At 39.4% G+C, this 24026-nt stretch overlaps 2 protein-coding genes across 6 annotated transcripts; one reads left to right on the forward strand and one right to left on the reverse strand.

Moving 5' to 3' along the window:
• Positions 1-3767: 3767 nt before the first annotated feature.
• Positions 3768-10224, reverse strand: LOC116609369. Of its 4 annotated transcripts, XR_007312181.1 has the most exons (4): positions 8828-10224; positions 7882-7957; positions 7768-7818; positions 3768-4004 (listed from the first exon to the last, which is right to left on the reverse strand). XR_007312181.1 is itself a non-coding variant. In XM_032370200.2 (3 exons), the coding sequence occupies exon 1, from the start codon at positions 7422-7424 to the stop codon at positions 6465-6467; it is 960 nt and encodes a 319-aa protein (XP_032226091.2). In that variant the 5' UTR covers positions 7425-7756; the 3' UTR covers positions 3768-4004; positions 4537-4923; positions 5063-6464. The 4 variants fall into 4 exon arrangements, 3 of the variants coding, with proteins under 3 accessions (XP_032226091.2, XP_048585853.1, XP_048585852.1); XM_032370200.2 differs by lacking the exons at positions 7768-7818; positions 7882-7957; positions 8828-10224 and adding exons at positions 4537-4923; positions 5063-7756; XM_048729896.1 differs by lacking the exons at positions 7768-7818; positions 7882-7957; positions 8828-10224 and adding exons at positions 4360-4923; positions 5063-7756.
• Positions 10225-11186: 962 nt separating this feature from the next.
• Positions 11187-23839, forward strand: LOC5520749 (poly(A) polymerase type 3). Of its 2 annotated transcripts, XM_048729889.1 has the most exons (23): positions 11187-11376; positions 11501-11579; positions 11717-11796; positions 11874-11940; positions 12519-12597; positions 12827-12936; positions 13027-13080; positions 13414-13525; positions 13819-13908; positions 14299-14437; positions 14738-14819; positions 17608-17728; positions 17862-17946; positions 18032-18085; positions 18649-18762; positions 19116-19165; positions 19458-19508; positions 20336-20405; positions 20572-20629; positions 21042-21174; positions 21634-21890; positions 22366-22482; positions 22871-23839. In XM_048729889.1, the coding sequence occupies exons 1-23, from the start codon at positions 11366-11368 to the stop codon at positions 22883-22885; spliced, it is 2028 nt and encodes a 675-aa protein (XP_048585846.1). In that variant the 5' UTR covers positions 11187-11365; the 3' UTR covers positions 22886-23839. The 2 variants fall into 2 exon arrangements, with proteins under 2 accessions (XP_048585846.1, XP_048585847.1); XM_048729890.1 differs by lacking the exons at positions 11187-11376; positions 11501-11579 and having other exon boundaries at positions 11724-11796; positions 12910-12936.
• Positions 23840-24026: the final 187 nt, after the last annotated feature.

The raw sequence follows: 24026 nt of genomic DNA on the forward strand, positions 1-24026 counted from the left end.
TCTCGTTGTCTAGAACCGCCTGAGTGTCACATATCTTCTGGAGTCGGAAGCTTTGCACGTCGCTGCCGCTGTGCATACTGGGAAGCGAGGGGTATATGGCACCATCGCTAACGTCGCTGTTTGCCATGTCTGTTACGTCGGAGCTAGGTTAGCTCTAATACAAGGCGAACAGGCTTGCCCTTAAAGTCCACCCGTCTACCGCAGTCATCCCTGATCCATATTTGGATACTCGAGACAAACTCAGAGGAAGATGCTGCGAGACAAACGGGGATGTCGGGTCCATAGACGACTTTCTTGTGCGGTCTCCCGAGGGTTTCTAGGCAAGCGAGAACGTTTGAAGGCTCGCCTAAGGAGAGGCATTTCGTGCGATCTACGATATCGCAGCAGATGTAGAGGGCCTCTATTTTCGGCAAAGCCACCTTAAGTGGGCCCCCCCCCAAGGGAAGTGCGAGGCCCCGCTCCCCCAACTGATTGTCTTTAGCCTCTAGGCCAAACAGTGCGCAAAGCTCGGCATTCAGGAACGCAACGCCACTGGGCATAAGCGCGATCTTCTCGGTGAGGGGATCCAGCTTCGCGGTCAGAATCTTGCTTTCAGCGCGGTTGATCGTTTCCACGATGGACTCGGCCGTGTGGTGCCCGGCTGGCAGAGTAGCGATGGGCGGGAGGGCGGATATAGTCGTTATCTGGTGCTCCCGCTCGAGATTATACCAGCTGTTAAACAGCGAGCACTGCCGGAGCGCCACGAAGCGTGGGCGCCTTATCGGCCGCTCGAAGTAGAGCGTCTGTTCGCCTTTGGTGAGCACAGTATGTAGGACCACCATTGTATTGAACACAGCCCGCCTTCGTGTTTAATAGGACTGAGCATGGATTGGGAAGGCTGGCGGATGCTGAACGAGGAGGCGGAAGAGACGAAAAGGGCGGCAACTGCGGCGGGAGCCTCTATAGCCAAACATATCAAACACGCTATAGCCGAACAAATCAAACACGCAAAATCCGGTTTCCCTAGGTCTCTAACCCTCGGCCAAAGGATGCTCTACGCCGTGCCCGCGACCCCCGTGGAGAGCACGGCCTCAGACATCACCCCACTACTCACGCAGCTAGAGATACACGTGGCTTAGGACAAATCATTCACGACTAGGGTCCGAGACATATTCAAAGAGACAGTAGTCACGCACAAGTCCGCCAAGGAGTCTCGCCGGTGGCTATCGGAGCCTTCCTATGGGTACTGGCCACAGCAACTCAACTTTGCGGTCTGGTGCGCAACCGCCGGATGTGGGTCCCTAACTGACCCCACTTTCGCCACGCTCCCCTCTGTCATCAGGGGATTTCTAAGGTTTCACGTCTACTTTACCACCCGAAGGATATTCTACGAGCTCGGCGCCCCCCTGTCTGGCGACAGCCCGTTCACGCAAAAAGGTAACCCCTACAAGAAGGCCGCTTTCGAGCGTCTATGTATAGAGTTCGGTTTGCCGCGTAAGCCGGACTTCCGATGGAAAGGCGGGCGGAACCACGGGCTAGGCGATGTGTTTGTGTTCTACCCGGGGGAGGGGTATCGCAACGTGCACGTGATCCGTGGCTACGACACGGCGGCGGACGAGTACCCGAGCCACCTCAATCTGTTTAGCGACGAAGGTGGGACGTACAATAGTGGGAAGCAGGTGGGTTACATACGCAACGACGACCACGGGGGCGTGCAATATAGCTGGTTTGCGCCTCCCAAAGGTGAGGGGCTGACAAAAGCAGGGCTAGGAAGACTCGACCGCTCGGTCGAGGCGTTCGTCTACACAGTGCTTGGCGCGCAGGTAAACGTCCGTTTCTCCATCGCAGGGGCCGGTAGGCCGGCCATGGATGCGCAGGCGGAGTTCACGAAGCTGCTTGAAGACGCGATCATAGAAAACGACATCGCTCAAAGCGTGCAAAGGTACCAGTTAGCCGTGCAGGAGGCCAAGGTGAGACTGAGTCTTGCGGTCGCACCAGGAGTGTGGCTGATGCCGAGCGATCTGGTGATAAACACGCAAAGCGTCGTAGGCTACAACAAACAGCTATCCACACTATACACAGCTATCCACACCATACACAGCTATCCACACCATACACAGCTATCTACACCATACACAGCTATCCACACCATCCACAGCTATCTACACCATCCACAGCTATGCACACCATCCACAACAATCTACACCATCCACAGCCATACACACCATCCACAATTATGTACACCGCATACACCTATCTACACCATCTACAGCTATCCACACCATACACAATTATCTACAGCTATCTACACCAATCCACATCATCCACAGCTATCCACACCATACATAACTATCTACACCATACGCAGCTATCCACACTATACACGGAAATCCAAAGCTTTAATCGAACTGATAGGGATGCTCGTCGTATTTTTCATCTCTGAAAATTCACTGCTCTCAAAATGGCCTCGGTCAGCACCTATTCAGAACCTCGGTCACAATTTAACTATACGGACCTTCAAGCCGGTAAATAACCAGCTTTAGGGATTCCCAAAACCAGTAGATAGCTTTGATTTGCTCCTTTATCTTGGGATATCCGAGTTTCGTGTCGCGCGCAAGATTCAATGCCAATCTAAGACATTTTTCGGTAATATGAAAAACAAATTCTTATTTAATCTAACTGAGTTGGGGAATACTAAAACAATTATTCCCCTCAGGCTAAGTTCAAACGTCGTATTATCAGTGAGCCGTATTAAATGCAAATGCATGCAAATGAATCGAATCGATTGTTTCATCTTCATGCATTTGCATTTAATACGGCTCATGGATAATACGACGTTTGAACTTAGCCTCAGGGTCGATGAACAGCGGCAGGATATATCCACCATTAGTTTTCCCCAAACCAGTGGATAGCGATTTTTGCGCTCTCTGATTGGCTCTTGTATCTCGGAATTTTCGTGGATATTCATCTTTCCTTTGGGGAATAATTGTTCAATATTCATCTCCCCTTTTGGGAATGATTGTTCGATATTTCTAACCTTTCTCAAAACTACTCCTGGACCCAGTTTAATAATAATGCAGCAGGGATTTTTTTTAGATAGTTTGTTGTTTACAGTAGTTGTCCGGTCAATATTTAGAGGAACCTTTTTCAATTAGTTAGGTCAAACCAATGAATGGCGCCAATGACTGACCTAAAAAAAAAACAATGTAAAAAAAGCACCCAGGATAATGCAGTGTCAGCTTGCTCGATTTTTTTTGCCACCAACCTTGCCCTCGTCCCGAATGGTGAACAAAATGGCCCTGCAGATTGGTATCCGTGAAAGAGATGTGCAGGGACGAGAAGGACCATTTTATGTTTCATGGGGATTGTGAATATTTTGGGGGCGCGATAGTTTGTTTTCACTGGGATCTAGGTGGCTGTGCCGTTTTTTTTTTCCCGTCATCTTCACATTTCAACTCCACAGTCTGAGTAGCCTGAATTTTAGGCGCCTTTTCCCTGAAATTCAGACTACTGTCTGAGTCGATATGAGGGAAATTTTTGATGAGCCGATAGTATCAATCAGTTGTTTTCAAAACCTTTTCTTTCCACAAAAAATCAGGAACCGGTAGCACTGTTTAAAAATCATATCCCTTTCCTTAAACAAGGTTTATCTCGACCAAGGAAATCCCGACCTTCCCCTAAAACTGCGTTGAAAAAAATTACGAACCACCCCCAAAACATAGCAGCCCACGACGTGGCAATAAAATATGTGAACTGAAATATGTAACAAAATAGGGATAAGAATGGTGTCATCTGGAAAATTTTTTATTTCATTTTCTAGAGCATGTATTTTTCTATCTGTAACTCAAGAAGACAGTGTATAAGAATCAGTTGTTACAAAAGACGCAGCGCCAGTTGGATGTGTAGTCAGAGACTTATTTTCGCGCAGCCTCTATGCTGCCATTGCTGGCACGATGGACACAAAACCATGTTGGATTGTGTTCTCCTATTACACAGGTTGCACAGATTCTTGGATGTTTTGATTCCTGAAAGGAAATACGAAGAGTATTTACTGATAATTCACAAAAATTAAAAGAATATTTATTCAACCTGTAGAGGATAAATGATATCAAGTTGCCAAAAAAACGGAATGACATTTCAGTTTCATTTTAAAATTTGCGAAAAAGGCGAGGGAATATTTACAAACACTGTCATTTATGGGCCGGGTGTACTTCTTTTTCAATTACGACCCATCAATATCGACCCGTAATTTGCTGGGAAAGTGTTTTTCGAGCTATCTGCTGGAAAAAGGAACAGATAAATTTTTCCCAGCAACTTTTTAAATTGATATTTTTTGCATCAGAACACATAGAAACAACGGAATATGATTGCTTACATCACCAGTAAAAATGAGGAGATAGCTAACTTGAAAGAGCAAAATAAACAGCTGCAGGTGTACATCATTCTTTTTTTTTTCGCATTCTTGTCCATTCCATATCCAATGTCCAAATACTCATTTCTATCCATTCAACTTATCATTGATAGGTTCCCTAAACCTACATTATCCATTCAACTAACCATGTCGTCTATTCCCTGATTTAAGTTGATATAGGAGTTCAAGTCTTTTACAATAGCATTTCCAAATAAATATATTATGCATGTGAATCCATGCCAACTTGAAGTGAATATTGAAGCATCCTTCAATAAATAGCAAAATTATCATTCCACTGTCAAATTCAAATCCACTGCTTCTTCTTTACAACGACAGTATATGTAAAACAATGGCCCATACTCCATGAATTGATGTACATGCCAACCAAATGCTTCAGAAAGTTTATAAGCTGATGTCCTTATCCAGGTAGTGTTCAGACCATGTTTTTACTTTTGTAAGCAGTTAACTGTACAGCCCGAATATATTCCATGAACGATTAGTAATCCATCTGTTGCCATCCATCTTTTTCATCGCTGAGAAAGAAGAAAGGAACTTATTAATTTTAGATGACAGCTATTTCGAATTTTATCAGTAAGCTTATTCCATTAAAAGATAAATTGCTAAACATTTTCCTGGACAAAATTGAATTGAATTGAATAATTGTAGACTTACCCGAAACTTGTGGTTCTTTCCACGACAATCTTTGTCCAACTGTGTTTAGTTGTAGGGAGTTTGAGTTGAATTCAATCCGTCAAGAAATACATTTCAAAAAGCTACACCGCCACGTGCTCACACTCTTCGACTAGGATGTGCACGAACGAACTAAAATGATTGAATTCATTCCTTATTTATATTATTTTAAAGCAAAATAGTTTGCAGGTTTCCAAAATAGTCTTAAACTAAAGTTATTCGTTGATAATTGCAGATATTTGAAGGATAATTCGCCCCATGACAGGTTCTCCAATAGGGTTCTGGATTCCGGATCCTAGTGTGTGGATTCCGGATCCTAGTGTGTGGATTCCGGATTCCATGTGGGTTTTTTCCCGTGAATACCGGATTCCATTTTTGTGTTCCAGGTTTTTTACAAAACTTTAAATACCTCCAGTGCCTATATGTTCTAAATCTTTCTAATGCCTGTAAAGTTTTGTTTTTACCTTTCGATTCCATTTATAAACGTTTTGCGTTGTGTCGCTCGTTGTGTAGACCACATCAAGAAATTTTAAAAGAAACAGTTTTTTTATTACTGTCAAAAAACAAAACTGCATATCAAAGCATACTGTATCTTTTGTCTGTGCGTTACGTGGATAACTATGCTTCGATATAAGTCGAAAAGTCGCAAATTTAATAGATCAAGGAAACCTTATTAACTCATCGGGCAATAAATGTTGCTGAGAATATGCCTACTTCTTTGTATATCAAAACACATTATCAGGCTCTGATATTTTGTTTGACCGTGCCATTGTGGCCCGCTTTGGTGGAATATCAGGGCGAGTTTGGGAGAGCCATGGTAAGTATTTTGGCACGAGCCTATAACAATAACTAAAGTAGACATCACTATCGTAAAATGAAACGCGTTGTTTAGCGTCCTGATAAACTAACGCCTTCCACTCTCCTCGGGAACGACTCTTCTGTTGCTTCTGTGGGTCTGTGGGGGGTAGAAGAAGCCAGCCACTTTCCTTCTTCGTTCTCATCTTTCCGTGTCTTTCCGTGTCTGATGTGGAACGATTACTAGGGCAATAACCTACGCTTTAAGATCAGGCAGGGGCTCGGCCAGCCTGCAGTCTTCGCGCACCAACAGACTAAGAGACTTTGTCACGCACAAGTACTTTAATGTAATGTAATGCTGCTAGTATAGCTTTGTGTCTCTACCTGTAATTCAGTCGAAACACTAAGAGAGGTCATATGTGAATAAACTTGAATTATTATTATGTCTTCTTCGGGAGTTATGGTTGCGGTCTGGTCATCAATGGTGAGGCTTTCTACTTTTGCCAGCAGAGATCTGGGGAATTGCCGTTGCATACCTCGTCGAAGGTATATTTCAGATGGTCATTAGTCTGATCGAGCCATCTGAAAGTTACGCTGTTCTTTTGGAATCGTTCAGTTGCAGCGATGACCAAAACGTTATCAAAACCATAACGGCGAGCCAATACGGAGATGCTTTCCGTCGGTAATCGTGTCTGACGGCGACGATGTCGTCTTTGTAGTACAAGACCTGCACCCTGGTACTTCCACCGGTGTCATTTACTGTGACTGTTGATCGAGCTTCACTTACGAAGTCTAGCACGTCGTCTGAGCCCGTTTCGATTCGGTCAGGCAGCATACTCAGTGAGTATGGAAGGGTTCCTGTCAGCTTTTTTGTCTTAGCTCGGACATTTGCTTGTCGCACTCCTCTCCCATACTCCCGTGTAAATTCCCGCATGGTCTCTGCAAGTCTGCGGTCTTCTGTCTCATCACCAGTCCCCTCTTTCGTCTGCGTTTTCTTGGATGGCCTCTGCATCAGACTTGGTGGATCGCCCGAGATAATCTTCTCCGGATAAAACGAGTTCGGCCCTGTGAAGTATGTAAAATGCTTCTGGTAATTTCGGAGCATGTCATCTTCCACACAGTGCGCTCGTCTATAAACATACTCCACAATAGTTGGCATGTCATGATCGGAACGCATGGCTTTGAAGAAACACTCGACAGAAAGAGTTGTCAGACTCGCAAATCTGATCTCCTCCAGGACTCGCTCTTCGCCGATCTCTGTTAAGGTGTTTGCGAGGCTGGTCAGTGAGTCAAGCGCGATTTGGAATGACTGTCGGGTGCAACGTGGAATTGTCATGTCAGGGCCATTCGTGCTCAGCTTCCCTGTCCTCTCCTTTGCCTTTTCTTCATGATCTAATAAAAACGCGACCAGATGTTCTATCTGTCTTTTGTGTTCGTCAAACCTCTCGGGGAAATTCTCTTTCTCACACTTCTTATCCAGGCGGAACACATTGGCATACATCGACATATTCTGCTGGAGAGGCACCAGTCCAACAGCTGATGTAACCATTCTAACGGCCCATATGTAAATATTTTTAGCGAGATCTCCGCCTCCCTCCCTTCAACCCGGAAAAAAGGATGAATCAGAGCTTGAAGAGGGCGATCGTAGAACTCGCCTCCTTTTTTTGCTATATCCAAAAAACCCAACATTAAAAAGCATTAGATCATTTTCAACTAAAAATGCTCCCTGCCACAGTGAGCTTTATGCTTTTATACCATAAAATTAGATATCTTTCAACATAAGATTTTACAACATTGACCTGAAAAAAAGTAATAATTGTCTTGTTGACTATATTCCCTAAAAGTACTGTCAATAAAAATATACTAGCAAATCAACATACGCTCTTGTTTACCTAGACATGGGCGAAAGAGGACAACTCCTTTCTTGTTTTCTTTTTCTTTCCCTGTCATAAAAAATTATAAGTAACCCAAATCAATTCACCATACCACATCAGAGCTCACCCTACCATTTTTTAGCATATTCCTCATGCTCTCTCTTCTTGAATTTCCTGTGTTTTTTTTTTCTTTCTTGTGCTTTCCCATCTGTTGCATAAGAGAAAAACAAAAGTAATATTTCACTCCACTATTACTGTTCCATAAGCAATTACTGTGAAATAATTCCAACCATAATATAAGCCCACTATTCCGTGAAATAACACTATGCCTCCCCTACACCTGAAAAAATGCCTCTGCTAAAAAAAACTTTTTGATTATCAGGGGCGTACGCATGATTTTTAAGTTGCAGTTATAGCATTCAGAAGCTGGATAAGGGCGTGGCCCCTCATCCCCGTGAAAAGCTCATAGCGTCCACTTTTGTGTTGGAAATTGGCAGCAATATTACTCAAACCTCTGTCATCCTCGTCGCATGGCACTGAACGACATGTGTTTGGAAATAATCTGTGAACTACCACGCTTAAGAAAATTATATATTTTTTTCCTCGTTATATATATTAAACTACGTACATAAAAATGAATAAGCAAACATTTGATTTTTCCCTCGTTATGCAAATAAGATCACCAATTTTTTTGCAGTCCAGTGACTGCAGGCCTATAACCTGCGTACGCCCCTGATTATAATCTCAACCAAATATCAGTCCACCAAAAAGTATGTGAAAGCTATAGGCAATGGCCTCATTTTTCATGTTGCATGATAACCAACAAAAAAGCAGTAATCAGAGTACAAGCTCATTCCCAATAAAAGAATTTAACAGTCGTTCAAATCAGGAAAGTGCACGTCCCTGTTAAAATCAAATCCTTTTTTCATCTTATTTTCTTCTGTTGCCTTTTTTTGTCAACATGTTTATCTTAGTTTTTCAAACATGTTTTTAAGATTATTTTGTGATTTTGCCCCCTCCCCTTCCCCCCTCTGATTCCTGCTATGGCTTTGTTTGTTATATGAGTATCAAAACATACCTCAGACGTGTCTTGACGTGTCGTGACTGTTGAAGATTATAGTAGTAGTTATTGAAATCCTAGTTTTGTCGATGTCTGTAGACAACTTTCACCCCAAACATTACCGTTGCATCGGCATTTTTCAAATGAAAGACAAAGAACAAGTAAATAAAGTCTCATTTTGTAGAAAAACTTAATTTCGCAAAGCTGTTTATATATTTTTAGGCGCACTGTGACAGCTAAATGTCAAATCATTAAACTGAGATGAAACCTTATTGATGTTAGCCTTGATTGGCCCACTTTATACCGGGCAGTGGAATGTTTTTTTCTGTGATGAAAACTTTCTACAACTCGACACAACTAGAACATGAAGCGATTTCCCGTAAGTTAGCTCTTTGGCGGGCAATTAAGATTTTTTAAGAAAAACCCGAAAAGTTTACCGTGTGACTTTCCGGGTTTCTGAGCTTATCAGCGTTTTAAGAAACGACTACCTGAAAACAAATTGAACTAGCTAATTATCTCATAAAGATCACTGATTCCACATGAAAACGCTGTGTAGCCATTTTGGGAAACAAGGTAGGTTTAATAATAACGGCAATATTTTGGGGGTCGTAGCTTTTGGGGTCACAGGTTTTAGGTCTTCGTTTTGTAGACACCCAACTTACACGTGTTTGAAGTGAAAACTCTTTTGACCGATTACTTCGTCGAGATCAGAACTTCCTGTTCTCACAGATATGGAGAGGCGATTTCTTATGATTGTTTTTTTACAATACAATAAATATTTAAATAATTGAATGTCATTATCAATAAGAATTCGAAAGAATAAATCTGCCCTTACCCTCCTTTGTTGTTGATTCTTGCCTGTGTGAGGCTAGAAAGCGAGAACTTGGAGGTGTTTGATCGCATGTTCAAACCTACCCGCGTCTCATTGGCTAATAAAATAATAACCATGGAATGGCTTCTTCGTCAACCGCCAAAAGGTTGAAATGAAAATCACGTGCATATAAACAGATAAATCAAAATGAACCATAACCATCGTTCTTTTGGAAAAAGAAGCCAAATATTAAAATAATTTTTATACTAATTCTTGTATTCCGGATTCCAGCTTAACTGCTTAAGTCTTAGATTCCGGATCCTAGTGTGTGGATTCCGGATTCCAGTAGCATGGATTCCGGATTCCAAGTCTCATTTTTTCATGGATTCCGGATTCCGGATTACCTGTCATGGGGCGAGATAATGAACAAAATTCAACTCCCGAATTGAGCTCGCGAATGACGACTGCGTGAATTTCAGCGTTCGCTCGACCAAAGTACGTGTGGCTTCAGAAATTACCGAGATTTCTGCTAATGGGTGTGGATAGCTGTGTATGGTGTGGATAGCTGTGTAGTGTGGATAGCTGTGTATAGCTGTGTATAGCTGTGTATGGTGTGTATAGCTGTGGATAGCTGTGTATGGCTGTGTATGGTGTGGATAGTTGTGGATGGTGTGAATAGCTGTAAATGGCGTGAATAGCTGTGGATGGTGTGGATAGCTGTGTATGGTGTGGATAGCTGTGGATGGCTTTGTATGGCGTGGATAGCTGTGTATGGTGTGGATAGCTGTGAATGGCTGTGTATAGCGTGGATAGCTGTGTATGGTGTGGATGGGTGTGTATGGTGTGGATAGCTGTGTATGGTGTGGATAGCTGTGTATGGTGTGAATAGTTGTGTATGGTGTGGATAGCTGTGGATGGTGTGGATAGCTGTGTATGGCTGTGGATGGTGTGGATAGCTGTGTATGGTGTGGGTAGCTGTGTATGGTGTGGATAGCTGTGTATGGTGTAGATAGCTGTGTATGGTGTGGATAGCTGTGTATGGTGTGCATGGCTGCAATACACCAAAAACTGGAAATCGACTCTGCCAAATTTTCGTCTTTAATAAGACTTCTTCAGGGCAGACAAGTCTTATTAAAGACGAAAATCTGGCAGAGTCGATTTCCAGTTTTTGGTGTATTGTATTCATTGTTCTGGTACGAGATCGCGACAGTTTGGGCTTTTTGATTCTGTGTGTATGGCTGTGTATAGTGTGGATAGATGTTGATGGTGTGGATAGCTGTGTATGTTGTGGATAGCTGTGTATGGTGTGGATGGTTGTGGATGGTGTGGATAGCTGTGAATGGTGTGGATAGCTGTGGATGGTGTGGATAGCTGTGTATGGTGTGGATAGCTGTGGATGGTGTGGATAGCTGTGTATGGTGTGGATAGCTGTGTATGGTGTGGATAGCTGTGTATGGTGAGGATAGCTGTGTATGGTGTAGATAGCTGTGTATGGTGTGTATGGCTGTGTATAGTGTGGATAGATATGGATGGTACCTACCTGGCGAGGTACCTTGCCGCTGGCACAAAGGTTCGTGGGCTCTGGGAATGAGATTGAAGTTGCCGCCATTTTGTTTTTTTGGGTGTGTGTAGATTTTGAGATTTTTTCTCACATACACTTCACGGTATTTTGGCAGCAGGGCTATAATATAGCCACTTCAACGCACAGATGCCCACTTGAGACATAGATAGCCGCTGGATGCTCTATGATGTCCAGGTAACGACCACAATTTACCGATTCTAGAAGTAAACGTTTGGTTTTCGTCGCTTAGCTCCAACGTGCTTAGTCTTTGACAGAACTTTGTAAGACTCATTTTCTCATTTCTTTGAATTACCCATAGCTCTACTGCGGGTTCTAATCCACCTCAGAAGTCGTTCGGTGTAACTTCGGCAATCAGTCATGCTGGGCCGAAACCTAGAGTAAGAATTCATTATGTTATTTCCTGCACGTGGCTTTTCATTTGCTCGTGTTTATTGAAAGACTGCCATCTTTGACTCAATACAATACTAAAATTTAAGTAAATACATTCTCTCGTGTATCTAACTTCTCACGACAGGACTTGGAGCTTACTAAACGACTGGAAGAAGCCTTGATTCCTTATGGTGTATTCGAAAGCGAGGATGAACGTCAGCAACGGTTTGATGTTTTGAAGCTTGTCAAGTTGTTATTTAGTCAAATCCATTCTGGGTTACATCTTTTTTTACCGTATCTAGGATGATTGTTCTTGCTAAGCTGAATGAGTTGGTAAAGGAATGGATTGTAGAAGTGAGCATAAAAAAAGTTAGTATATAAACATTGCAGATCTCCTACACTTTGTTTTTATCTTGCAAATAATTTCATTAGTACTGATGCTTTTACTTAAATGGTAATATTACATTAGTTGTGTTGCATTAGTTTTTATTTATTATTGTGTATTATTTTTCAATACTGTGCTTAAAATTGTTAACAACAAAGCTTCCATTATTTTTACAATTGAGATTATTATCTTGATTGCAAGTTTATAAATTTTATGTTGTGGTTCCAAATTACACAAATTAACACTACAAGCAACAACATCCATATTTGGCGTTTTCCGTTAAAAATCATAGGAGATTGTTTTGTAATCGACCGGAAATAAACTGGTGAAAATTCAGCTTTAAGTCAAGCTGGCTTTCAAAACTTTGACATACTTTGACATATTTTTGCTGTGATCATGTGATTGTGACTGAGGACTGGAATTTCAAAGTACTTTTGATAAAGTACAATTACAATGCATATAAACCTGATTTCCGGCTAATGCTCTGTGGGTATGCTTATGATTAAGTGAATTTAAAATTATATTTTTTAACTTGTAACTGTCTTTGTACCATAAATTCTAGAAAATGCCAGAAAATGTGGCCAAAACAGTGGGTGGAAAGATCTTCACATTTGGATCCACATTGGGAGTGCATACCAAAGGTGTGTTCTGTTATTTTGATACAGAATTTTCGTATAAAATGATATGTTGCTCAATGTTGCTTTTTGATTCATCGGACTAGTAAAACAGGTTGAATTTGTTTAAAAATTCTACCAATTTCATTGTTATTGTAAAACAGTCTGTTTACCCTCTAAGCTAGTCCCTTAATACACAGGTGCTGACATTGTAAAACAGTCTGTTTACCCTCTAAGCTGGTCCCTTAATACACAGGTGCTTACATTGATACTCTTCTTGTGGCCCCTCTGCACATTGACCGTGCTGACTTCTTTTCATCATTTTATGATCTTCTCAAGAATCATCCTGATGTCAGAGAGCTAAGGGTAAACCATATTATAAAATGCAATGATTAAAATTTGTAAGCTTGGATTCATGTTTGCAAAATAAATCTGACATTTTCTTTTTTTGTATAGGCCGTTGAGAATGCTTTTGTCCCTGTGATAAAGCTGATATTTTGTGACATTGAGGTATGTCATTTTATGATATTGTATGTTTTACACTTATACAATAATATTACAATAATATTCAGGGTTTAGATTAACATGTCAGTACAGTAGCTAGAAAAATTGAATAAGTTGACCATCTTCCTTGTTTTAGAGGTTTGAAAAATGAAGGCAATCCATGTTTCCTCTAAGGCGGACTGACCTGGCTGACTTTTGAAATCCATATATGACCAAATTACAAAACTGCAACTGCACTGAGGTTTTCACCATCGTACTTGGGGGTATAGAATTATTTCCGAATACAGGTTTTCTAAATGGCCCTAATAATATAATAATGCTCCATCCTTCTGCACACAGGTTAAACTGTTGTTTGCTCGGCTGGCTTTACCAGAGATACCAGATAACCTGGATCTGCTGGATGAAAACCTTCTAAAAAATCTTGACCCCAAATGTGTCAGGAGCTTAAATGGTATGTAGAATTATGTGAGATTTCAGGCTACTATTTTACTAACTGTGGTTGTGGATTCTTGTTCCCTAATCTCTATACTAATTGTGACAGTCTCAGGTGTTTCATTTAGGCCCGGCAGCCAGCAGAACCGCCAGCAACTTTTTTCAGAGTGCTGGCTACTTTTTGAAAAAAAGTTGATTAATGTTTTATTTGAACTACTACTGTAACTTTCACCCCCAATTTATCAATTTCCACTGCCTACTCTAAAACCCCTTAGTCTCACATGTGCTTCTGGTTTTCTTGTTTTATGATAGGTTGTAGGGTAACAGATGAAATCCTCCGACAAGTTCCTAACATTGAGAGCTTCAGACTTACCTTGAGAGCTGTTAAATTATGGGCTGAAAGTGAGTAGTGTGCAGGATATAACACAAGCATTTTGAGCATTAATGTACCATAACGCCTTAGTTATCCATGCATTTGGCACTATCTAAAAGATGTTGTTTGCAATGCTTAGAAATATGCTATTTTCAAGAACAATGTTTGATTTCTTACCCCACCCACCTGGTTATCTTGATTATACTGTTATCTCTTTGCTTCTAACTATTATTCAAATTGAAAGCAAGTTAGGGTGACAAGCTACTTTATGTAATGGTTTTGGGCAAATCTAGCACAGAATCCTTTGAATCGGATTCCTCAATAGGAAGGTAGGTGATATTCATACTAATACAGCATAGGACACATCCAGATTGCTGTAGTATGAGTATAACAATAACAATTTGCTTTGTTTTTAACAGAACATGGAGTGTACTCAAATGTGCTTGGATTTCTGGGTGGAGTTTCCTGGGCAATTCTGGTCGCAAGGACCTGTCAGTTATACCCAAATGCAGCGGCATCCACACTTTTACAGAAGTTTTTCCTGGTATTTTCTAGATGGTATGATCAATTTTGAATCATTTGTATTTTCTAGATGATTGATGGTTAATTTTATACAGGGTGGTAAAGGGTATTTTCATGAAATGAAATTTGGCCATTTTTCACCCTACAAGAAACATGAGATCGTCCATTTTGACGTTCGTGAAACACGATTAAATGATTTAAAAGTAAAAAGCCATTTTGCAGAGTCTGTAAAATGTGATCCATACCCCCCCTTTACCAGCCTGTTTATATCTGCTGTTGGTATGTATTTATTTAATGCTTATTGATATTTGTACCTTCAACTGCATCTGTCAACAGGGAGTGGCCAAACCCCGTGTTATTGAAAAATATTCCTACACCAAGTGAAAACAAACTTGGATTTCAGATCTGGGACCCAAGGGTAATTATATTGGAGCAAATGATGTATGTATGAGCAATTCCACATGAGAAACAAAAAAAATTGGAAATTTCAAAACTCACATTTCTGGATAGATTTTTTCACATTTGTTCTCTCTTATGTCTAGTGTTTATGAAATCAACTTTTTTTTACCTGATGCACATTCAGGGGGGGCACCAAACAACTAGTCCGCCAAAGGTTTATTGACTTGGGAACAAGGCCTCACAACCACTATGTGGAATTCTTTTTATAACACTCAACATTAAAATCATAAACCATGATTCTATTCATGATTTACACTCATACATGTAACTTTTTTTTTAAAGTATAACAAAAAATAGTTACACATAAAAAATAATTTTAATTTGGGGGTCTGAGTTTTGTTACAGACGTTTCATGTGATTACTCACAAAACAAGGTTTTATTTGTACTACTGTACAGCAGTATTTAGATCCTTTTTGAGTGGTACTTCATATTCTCTGTAGTAGCAACATGAATAACAAAAATATGGCAAAAGAAATGTGAAAGTACTTTAATAAGAAAAAAATGATGTGACAGACGTTACACTAGAGCTTTACAGACGTTACACTAGAGCGTTACAGACGTTACACAAGAGTGTTACAGACGTTACACAAGAGTGTTACAGATGTTACACAAGAGTGTTAAAGACGTTACACTAGAGCGTTACAGACGTTACACTAGAGCGTTACAGACGTTACACAAGAGCGTTACAGACGTTACACAAAAGCGTTACAGACGTTACACTAGAGCGTTACAGACGTTACACAAGAGTGTTAAAGACGTTACACTAGAGCGTTACAGACGTTACACAAGAGCGTTACAGACGTTACACAAGAGCGTTACAGACGTTACACAAGAGCGTTACAGACGTTACACAAGAGCGTTACAGACGTTACACTAGAGCGTTACAGACGTTACACTAGAGCGTTACAGACGTTACACAAGAGCGTTACAGACGTTACACAAGAGTGTTACAGACGTTACACTAGAGCGTTACAGACGTTACACTAGAGCGTTACAGACGTTACACAAGAGCGTTACAGACGTTACACAAGAGTGTTACAGACGTTACACAAGAGTGTTAAAGATGTTACACAAGAGTGTTAAAGAGGTTACACTAGAGCGTTACAGAGGTTACACTAGAGCGTTACAGACGTTACACAAGAGCGTTACAGACGTTACACTAGAGCGTTACAGACGTTACACAAGAGCGTTACAGACGTTACACAAGAGCGTTACAGACGTTACACTAGAGCGTTACAGACGTTACACAAGAGCGTTACAGACGTTACACAAGAGTGTTACAGACGTTACACAAGAGTGTTACAGACGTTACACAAGAGTGTTACAGACGTTACACAAGAGTGTTACAGACGTTACACAAGAGCGTTACAGACGTTACACAAGAGCGTTACAGACGTTACACAAGAGCGTTACAGACGTTACACTAGAGCGTTACAGACGTTACACAAGAGTGTTAAAGACGTTACACTAGAGCGTTACAGACGTTACACAAGAGCGTTACAGACGTTACACAAGAGCGTTACAGACGTTACACAAGAGCGTTACAGACGTTACACTAGAGCGTTACAGACGTTACACTAGAGCGTTACAGACGTTACACAAGAGCGTTACAGACGTTACACAAGAGTGTTACAGACGTTACACTAGAGCGTTACAGACGTTACACTAGAGCGTTACAGACGTTACACAAGAGCGTTACAGACGTTACACAAGAGTGTTACAGACGTTACACTAGAGCGTTACAGACGTTACACTAGAGCGTTACAGACGTTACACTAGAGTGTTACAGACGTTACACAAGAGCGTTACAGACATTAATGCCTTTTGTTGAACAAGAAAAACACCAAATATTTAATATTTATTGTTTGATACAATTTCTCCAAATTATCTGTCAAGGACATATTGCAAAATTTGTGCTGTGAAAGCAGTGCATTATTACTTCCATAAAAGAAAACGAAATAAAATGTTAAGTGATTTGGACACTTCTTATTAGACTGGTTGGGAGATGCAAACTCAAAAACAAGTGATTAACTTCTTCAAGAGATAACTATGCAAAAAAAATATGTAATAAGAATTTTTTTTTGATGTTTAGGCTGAAAATTTATAATAAAATCAGAAAAAAGCCTGATATAGTTTGTTTGTTAAATAACAGAGGAATAATACTTAATAATTTTGGAACTAAAATTTACTAAAACATATGCAATTAGTTTGGTTTTATCAACTGCATGGAAATTGCCTTATTGGGCTCCCTGTGGATTTTTAAACAATTATATTTAGCTAGATCTATAGATAAAAACATGAAATTTACCAGTGGTTAAAAGAGAAAGTTGCCAAAAGATATGTAGAATGCAATAATATTATCAAAAAAGTTAATTACAGATTTACATTTTCACACGTGTAACGTCTGTAACAAAACATGTAACGTCTGTAACAGAACGTTTTCCTTTATAGTTCAAGAATTATGGGTGCATTATTGAAAGTCAACCTTACATAGAAAACATCTAACATCTAACATAAGATTTATTAGAAAGATAACACACACATGATTTTAGATTCACAGAGTTTTCAATTTAAAAAAGAGTTTTTGAAAAAATCAGTTTTTCTGATGTAACGTCTGTAACGGTTTCATGATTTTATTTTATATTAATTTGATAATCATTATAATACTATACACTATTTTGATCTATGAAAAAGAATTTTATTTAAAATGTGTACATGACCTAATGTATGCTTATCCTGTCAACAGACCAATCCTGGAGATCGTTATCATCTAATGCCTATCATCACACCAGCATATCCACAACAAAACTTTTCATTCAGCGTCTCCATGTCTACCCGCAAGATTATGTGTGATGAATTCTTCATCGGTGAGGCTTTCTTCAAATTTGAATGAAGCATAATGTGTTTAGTTATATGTTATGCCATATCACCTTTTTTAAATCATTATTATTACCACTAAATTTCTAAATAATAATATTGCTATAATTTAACTTATGATAGGTTTGAAGAATACTGAAGATGTGATTAGTGGAAAGGCTAACTGGGACATTCTTTTTACTCCTCCTAATTTCTTTCATAAGTACAAGTAAGTAATGGTGATTGGGTATGCCTTTTCTAGCAATCCCTTGTCTGTTAAAACACTTATCCTGATATTTCATTATGATTTACAGACATTATATAGTTCTCAGTGCTTCTTCCAATACAGAAGAAGAACATTTAGAATGGTAAGAATTAAAAAATCTCATTATAATATGGTAGAGGTAAAAATTGACAAATTTCAATCTGAAATTGAGACTGCCTCCCTGAAATATAGCTCTATCCACCACTCCCCCCCACCCCTGCAACTGGAACATGATAATGATAAGCTTGCAACATCTATGTGTAAATGAGCTCAGTATATGGTATTTATTTAGGCAAATTATACTAATAGTACATACAGTAAGTGCAGACTCCCTTAAAAAGGGAGTAATGAAAACTAAAGAGTACTATTTTACCTTCTACTAACTTTTAACATTAAAAAGTGTGTATTTTTGTGGCTCTTCGGAATTGTTTACATTGTAAATAAAGCTCTTTTAATCTGTAGAGATAAACAGATTAACTAAAAAAACATTTTCCCTGTATAAGTGCCTACCCCCCGACACCTCGCCTGTGAGCTACAGTAAACCCTTTTTCGCACATTTGGATGCATCAAGCACAAAGCCCTAAAATTTCTGCCCCAAAATATCCAAACAGATATTTTCAAGGTGCAACAGACTGTTGAAGTCTGGCTATCGTTTTTTTTTTTTAGGATCGGTTTAGTGGAATCCAAGGTGCGTCTTCTGATTTCATACTTGGAGAACAATGAATACATCAAACTGGCACATGTCAATCCCAAGTCATATGGCCCACTGGATTCAGAAGGGTGAGTCGACTGTTTTCCCAGATCAACCTGTGTACAATATCAGTCTATCATTTTGGCATCTTTTAATTGCATCTTCTGCTGCCAAATACTTTGGAAAAAGTACTGCATACAGTAACAGGCATAACAATATTCCATTGTAAATATCTTGCTATAAAGTTGTTCAGATTGTTTTAGTCATAGTACAGTATATTACAAAAGTGCTTTAATGATTGACGATACTGTATGTGGGCAACCTTGAATTTGGAGGTTACTTTTTTCTTTATTGCCCTAATGAAAGCGGTGATCATGGCTTTAATTAGATTATGAGTATTAATTGAGTTGATAAAACATTAATTAATGCTGTTATTTTTTAGGGAAAAGCATGTAACAAGATGGTTCATTGGTCTCATGTGTGAAAAGCTAGGTGGGCATCTTACATTTCATGCACTATAACTTTAGTCAATTTTTGTGTAGATTATGTTACACAATTTTAAGAAAATCCTTTTAGAAAGAACCTAAGGCTGGTTCTCACCAAGGCTGGAGAGGAAAGCCAACACAAGTAGTTGAGTGCTAGTAACAATAAGCAGTTGCATTTCCTTGTTGTGCTTCCTTTTGTAATTTGCATGTAGAATTTCTTGTGTTCTTGCACTTGTGTCTGGTGAAAAAAAAACTTACGTGACTTGCTTATTATGGTGATTGCTGTCATTTCCCTACAGAAAATGTAAATATCAATTTGACGTATGAGATTCAGATGTTTGAAAACAAGGGTGAGTGTAACCATTTACTTAGTATAAATGTCAGCCTACACCAAGTCAAATGCTTTCAAAATATGCATTCTGCTTTGCAGAAATAAAGATGCGTTACTTTTTGCCTTGTAGTATCATTTCGCAATTATTTACAGCGTATATCTTATTGCGTTGATCACAATTGTGATCGAAAAATAAGTGAGTTTGACGAAAAGTTGGGTGATTCGTGCACAAATGTTGTTTAAAAGCTTATAAAAAATGTTAATAAAAATCACCGCTAAAATTGCTGCAGGATTCCTTATGGATACTTTGCTCTGGTTACACTCAGCTATTTTCTGGGGAAGATTCGGGCTCCACGGTCAATTATATGTGTATTTTGGGTGGGGGCGTCCTATTTTGTATTATTTTGTATGGGAATGTCTAATGTTTATCACCCACTTGTACAACTCTTGACGTCACAAGTGATATGCAAATAAGATAATCAAATGTCGCCGCTTTCATGCGAAAACTTGCCAAAATTGCTCATTGTTCAAAAAGTTTCCGTTAAAATCAAGTATCGAAAATTAGGGGAACTATTGTTGGGATATTATGCTACACTATACTAACTAGTCAATTTGTCAAAACAAGCAAAAGAGAATTCCGTGTCACGTTCTCAAAAATAGACTTTCTTAAAGCCCTTTAAAGACGTTTTGTTTCATTTAATCATACTCAACTCACTGGCAAATTGGTGGCAAACTGGCTAGCTTTATTTGCCAGAATTGCAGGTAAGAGCCCTAAAGAGAAGTAGACTGTAAGCAAGTCTACTGCTTAAAGGGTGCTCACATGGTCGTTATTGATTACCTTTGCAGTTCATGCAAAGGCTGTGAAAAGTATGATGTTTAAAGAAGGAATGGTCACAGAGGCTAAGCATGTTAGAAGGTACTGTAAATAAGACTGCTATAAAAGTATGCAATTACCATGGCAATTGGTCTGCTCTTTATCAGTACTCTATTTGATGTTGTTTACAAGAATTGATAATTTATTATTTCTCAAAAAATGGGCTGGAAGAGCAATAAATATTTATTTTCTAAATTTATTTATTTAGAAAACAGTTGAACCAGTTTCTCCCACCTGAAGTTTTCAGGTTAAAGAAGAAAAGTTTGGTAAGTGCAGTACAACTTCTGTATTCCATACTTTTTTTCCCTTGATGAGGATATAGTTTTATATTTATTTTTATGGTGTCTAAGGTACATTATTTTTTTGTATTATGGGGGTATATACGGTACCAAATAAAGAAGCACATTTAAAACAATCACAACCCAGTTTGTGATTCTTTATAAACAGGGCGCCAAATCCAAACAAAGTATGCACTAGTAGTTTATTGCATCTTGTACTTTGTAAGGGCCAAAAACCCTATTTCAACAACAAGAAATGATATTTTGAAATAAGGCTCTATAAAAAGCCCCTCCATTATAACCTCTGGAGCTTATTAGATCTGTAACGCTAGTTACTGTATGTGCAGTTACTATATAAGCAATAGAACGACAATGCAGTTTAAAATCTTTTTTATAACAGCAACAGCCAGAAGACAAAGCAAACACATCCAAGATAGATCTGAGTTTGGATGACAGCTCCAATCTTGAGATCTGCACAGATAGTATTCCTGACAGCAAGCAAGATACTGAAAAGCCTACTACTGCTGAGTCCGGTATGTTTTATAGTTAAAATACAGCCATAATAGTAATACCCTAGATTACAACACTGCATATGGTGCTGAAGAAAATTGAAGCAATCAAACTCCAAGACCAAAAACATGAATGTCTATGGTGTTGTTTATTGGTACCTCCATAAAATAGTCACCCACTGACAAAAATCAAACAATCAAACAGCCGCTTAATAGAGGTTCTATAGAATACAATGATTTACTGACACATATCTCAGGACTTGAAAATTCCTGCTTAATACAGGTATCACTTTATATTTATAATTGCCTTAATGTAGCCCGTGTGCAGTTGTTTAGTAAGTGATCTCAGCTTAGAAACCAAACGTGATCATTGACCCCAACTTATTTGTGGGCAATCACATGGCTCTGAGGATTCTATTCTGTCTATTTACTGTACATTGAAAAACTTCTGTATAGTAAGCTCATATAATTCTGTTGACACAGGAGTCAATGGAAATAAGACAACAACCCAAACTGACGGTACCACACCCAACCCAGTCGCCACACAGGGCGAGGTAACGTCCTCTACCCCCACTGATTGTACCGTGCCCGCTGACATCTCTTTTGAGAAAATATCAGAGAACAGTGATGAGGGCAAAGAAAGTAAAAGACTGCTATCTCCAAACTCTGCACAACCAGCTTCTAAACGACTCAAGGACGACAGCCCTGAGAAACCACCTACAGAACCAGACGAGAAAGTGGTATGCCTAGATGATAGTGATACACTAGTATGCTGTACAGATTTGATTAGTGTATTTGAGTTTGTATCAATAAGTAATAATTGTTTACTATCAAATGTAATTTCCAAAAATGACAAAAATTGCACCAAAGAAAAAAACAAATTGTCCACAGGCTAGGCCCCAGTTGAGCTTTCACCTACAATGATAAAAACACCAAAATACATTAAATGAATTTAGATTGAAATTAAAAGTTAGATAAGGAAATATTCATTAAGGTGGGTGATCTAAATTTGCTCGAATTCTTTTACAAGTAGACGAGGGATTTACAGTTCCAAATATAAAGAGAAAGGTTTCTTACACCTGGGAAAACCCAGGTGTAAGAACAAAGCAAATCCGTACTGTAACTTAGCTGTCGCTTCCAGCCCATTGCAATAGCCCCCTCTGGTATTCAAGTGTGTTGTTATTTAGTATTGTTGCTATTCTGCTTCGTATAAAGGCCGAACAGAAGATTCCAGAGCCAGATAACCCAACCCGAGGGGTCAAAAGACCATGCAACCCTATAGACGAGGAGAGTAGCGGCATCAAGCAATTTAGAGACGAGCTGGCTAAAGAGGTAATCTTTACTTTTACATTTTATAGTGCCATTATCTGGAAAAAAATATGGTGGACCATTATGTATTTGAACGTGGAGGGGGCGCCAGTGGGAAGGGCCGTAAAAATTCGAGGCAGTTTTGGAAAAAAAATTGGGGCAAAAAAAATATTTCGAATGATAACTGCCAATCTCCACCTCTCAAATATTCATTATATGGCAACAAATATATGCGCGCTGTGATTGGCTAATTGGTTCACAATGCCTCCGTCGATACGCCAAAGCTTCAGTTTGATATTTCCCGGCATGACTCCACTCTCGGTTAGTAAGTATTTGGCAATTCTCCATCTCCTAGCTTAGCAATATTTTCTATTTACCTCCATCGCCTGTGTGTATGTGTGTGATTTTTCAGGAAGACGAGAAGTAACTGCTTGAAGCACCCGGGGACCGCCCTCACCAATTCCAGCTCCCAATTACGAAGAACGCCATCAAGTTAAAGCTGAAATGAGAATATAATTAAGCCAAGCGGATTTCTAAAGAGAAAAACAACTACCCTGCTTACATCTGCAAAATGTTTAACGCAGGGGCATGCCAAAATGTTCAACGCTTTCACTAACCAGAGAGTCTCACAGACTGTTTTGACATATTGTGTAGGCTGACTTGCCATGTGACAAAGTGTGGTTCGGGTGGGATTTGGAGGGTGACATTATACTGTTTTATATATAAAAAAGTGTAAAATAAAAGTCATGATTTTGTTCCTGTTATATGTACTCTTTGCAAAGCCATGGATATTGTGGTCGCTGATAAAACCATCGTCTCGGTTAATGATAAAATTGTTATCCTCCATGATGTAGGGTGTCAATGTCCAGAATTATTGCTTTCCTCCAAAGGATTTCTTGGCCTGTTTTATTTGGTGGTTCTAACTGCTATATAAAAAATAGCAATCAAAATCATCAGCAATATTTCTGTGTAGCTGCGATTCTGAACGGCATTTTGGTGGCCGGTTGCTTTCCATACAGTAGCTCCCATCGAAGTTAAAGTAGAATATTCAGTAGTTTTATGTAGTTTAGACTAATTTTAGTGGTAGACTACGCAAACTATATCCAACATAACTTGGTGGATAATTTTGTAAGTCTGCTGCTTGGGCGATGGCTAAGATTGGCTATGGGTGATGTGCAAAAAGACTCGAGTTAATGGTATGAGTTAGCTGGAGCTGCTGTGTAAATAACATATCAATACATTTACAGATTTGGTCTTTGCTAGTAATTTACTTTGTAAAGTAATTTACTTTGTAAATTACTAGGTCTACCAGGATTTTCATGTACCATGTCATCAAATTTAGGGGAATTGTTTTATGGAAATAAAGTTTTTAGAACCCTTATAAGTGTAATCTTTTTATGGGTGCTGAGGTTAAGAAATCCCATAGGAGGGGCTGGTAAGGTATTGTAAAGTGAAGAGTTGGAATTTCAAAGTCTAGAATTGGGGGGACTTGGTTTTTTCATAGACAGCAGATCAAGGATCGCGTAGATTAATAATTAGCAATCATTAATCTACGTCGGGCGGGGTTC

The sequence above is a fragment of the Nematostella vectensis genome, chromosome 7, assembly GCF_932526225.1.
Source record: "Nematostella vectensis chromosome 7, jaNemVect1.1, whole genome shotgun sequence".
In the NCBI taxonomy this organism is placed as follows: Eukaryota; Metazoa; Cnidaria; class Anthozoa; order Actiniaria; family Edwardsiidae; genus Nematostella; species Nematostella vectensis.

Excerpts from the sequence above, each read along its gene's own strand:
- LOC116609369 (XM_032370200.2), bottom strand. The coding sequence starts at position 7,424 with ATGGTTACATCAGCTGTTGGACTGGTGCCTCTCCAGCAGAATATGTCG.
- LOC5520749 (XM_048729889.1), top strand. Across the intron at positions 11,580-11,716 it reads ATGCTGGGCCGAAACCTAGA|GACTTGGAGCTTACTAAACG; the intron begins GTAAGAATTCAT and ends TTCTCACGACAG. Across the intron at positions 17,947-18,031 it reads AATTTCTTTCATAAGTACAA|ACATTATATAGTTCTCAGTG; the intron begins GTAAGTAATGGT and ends TATGATTTACAG.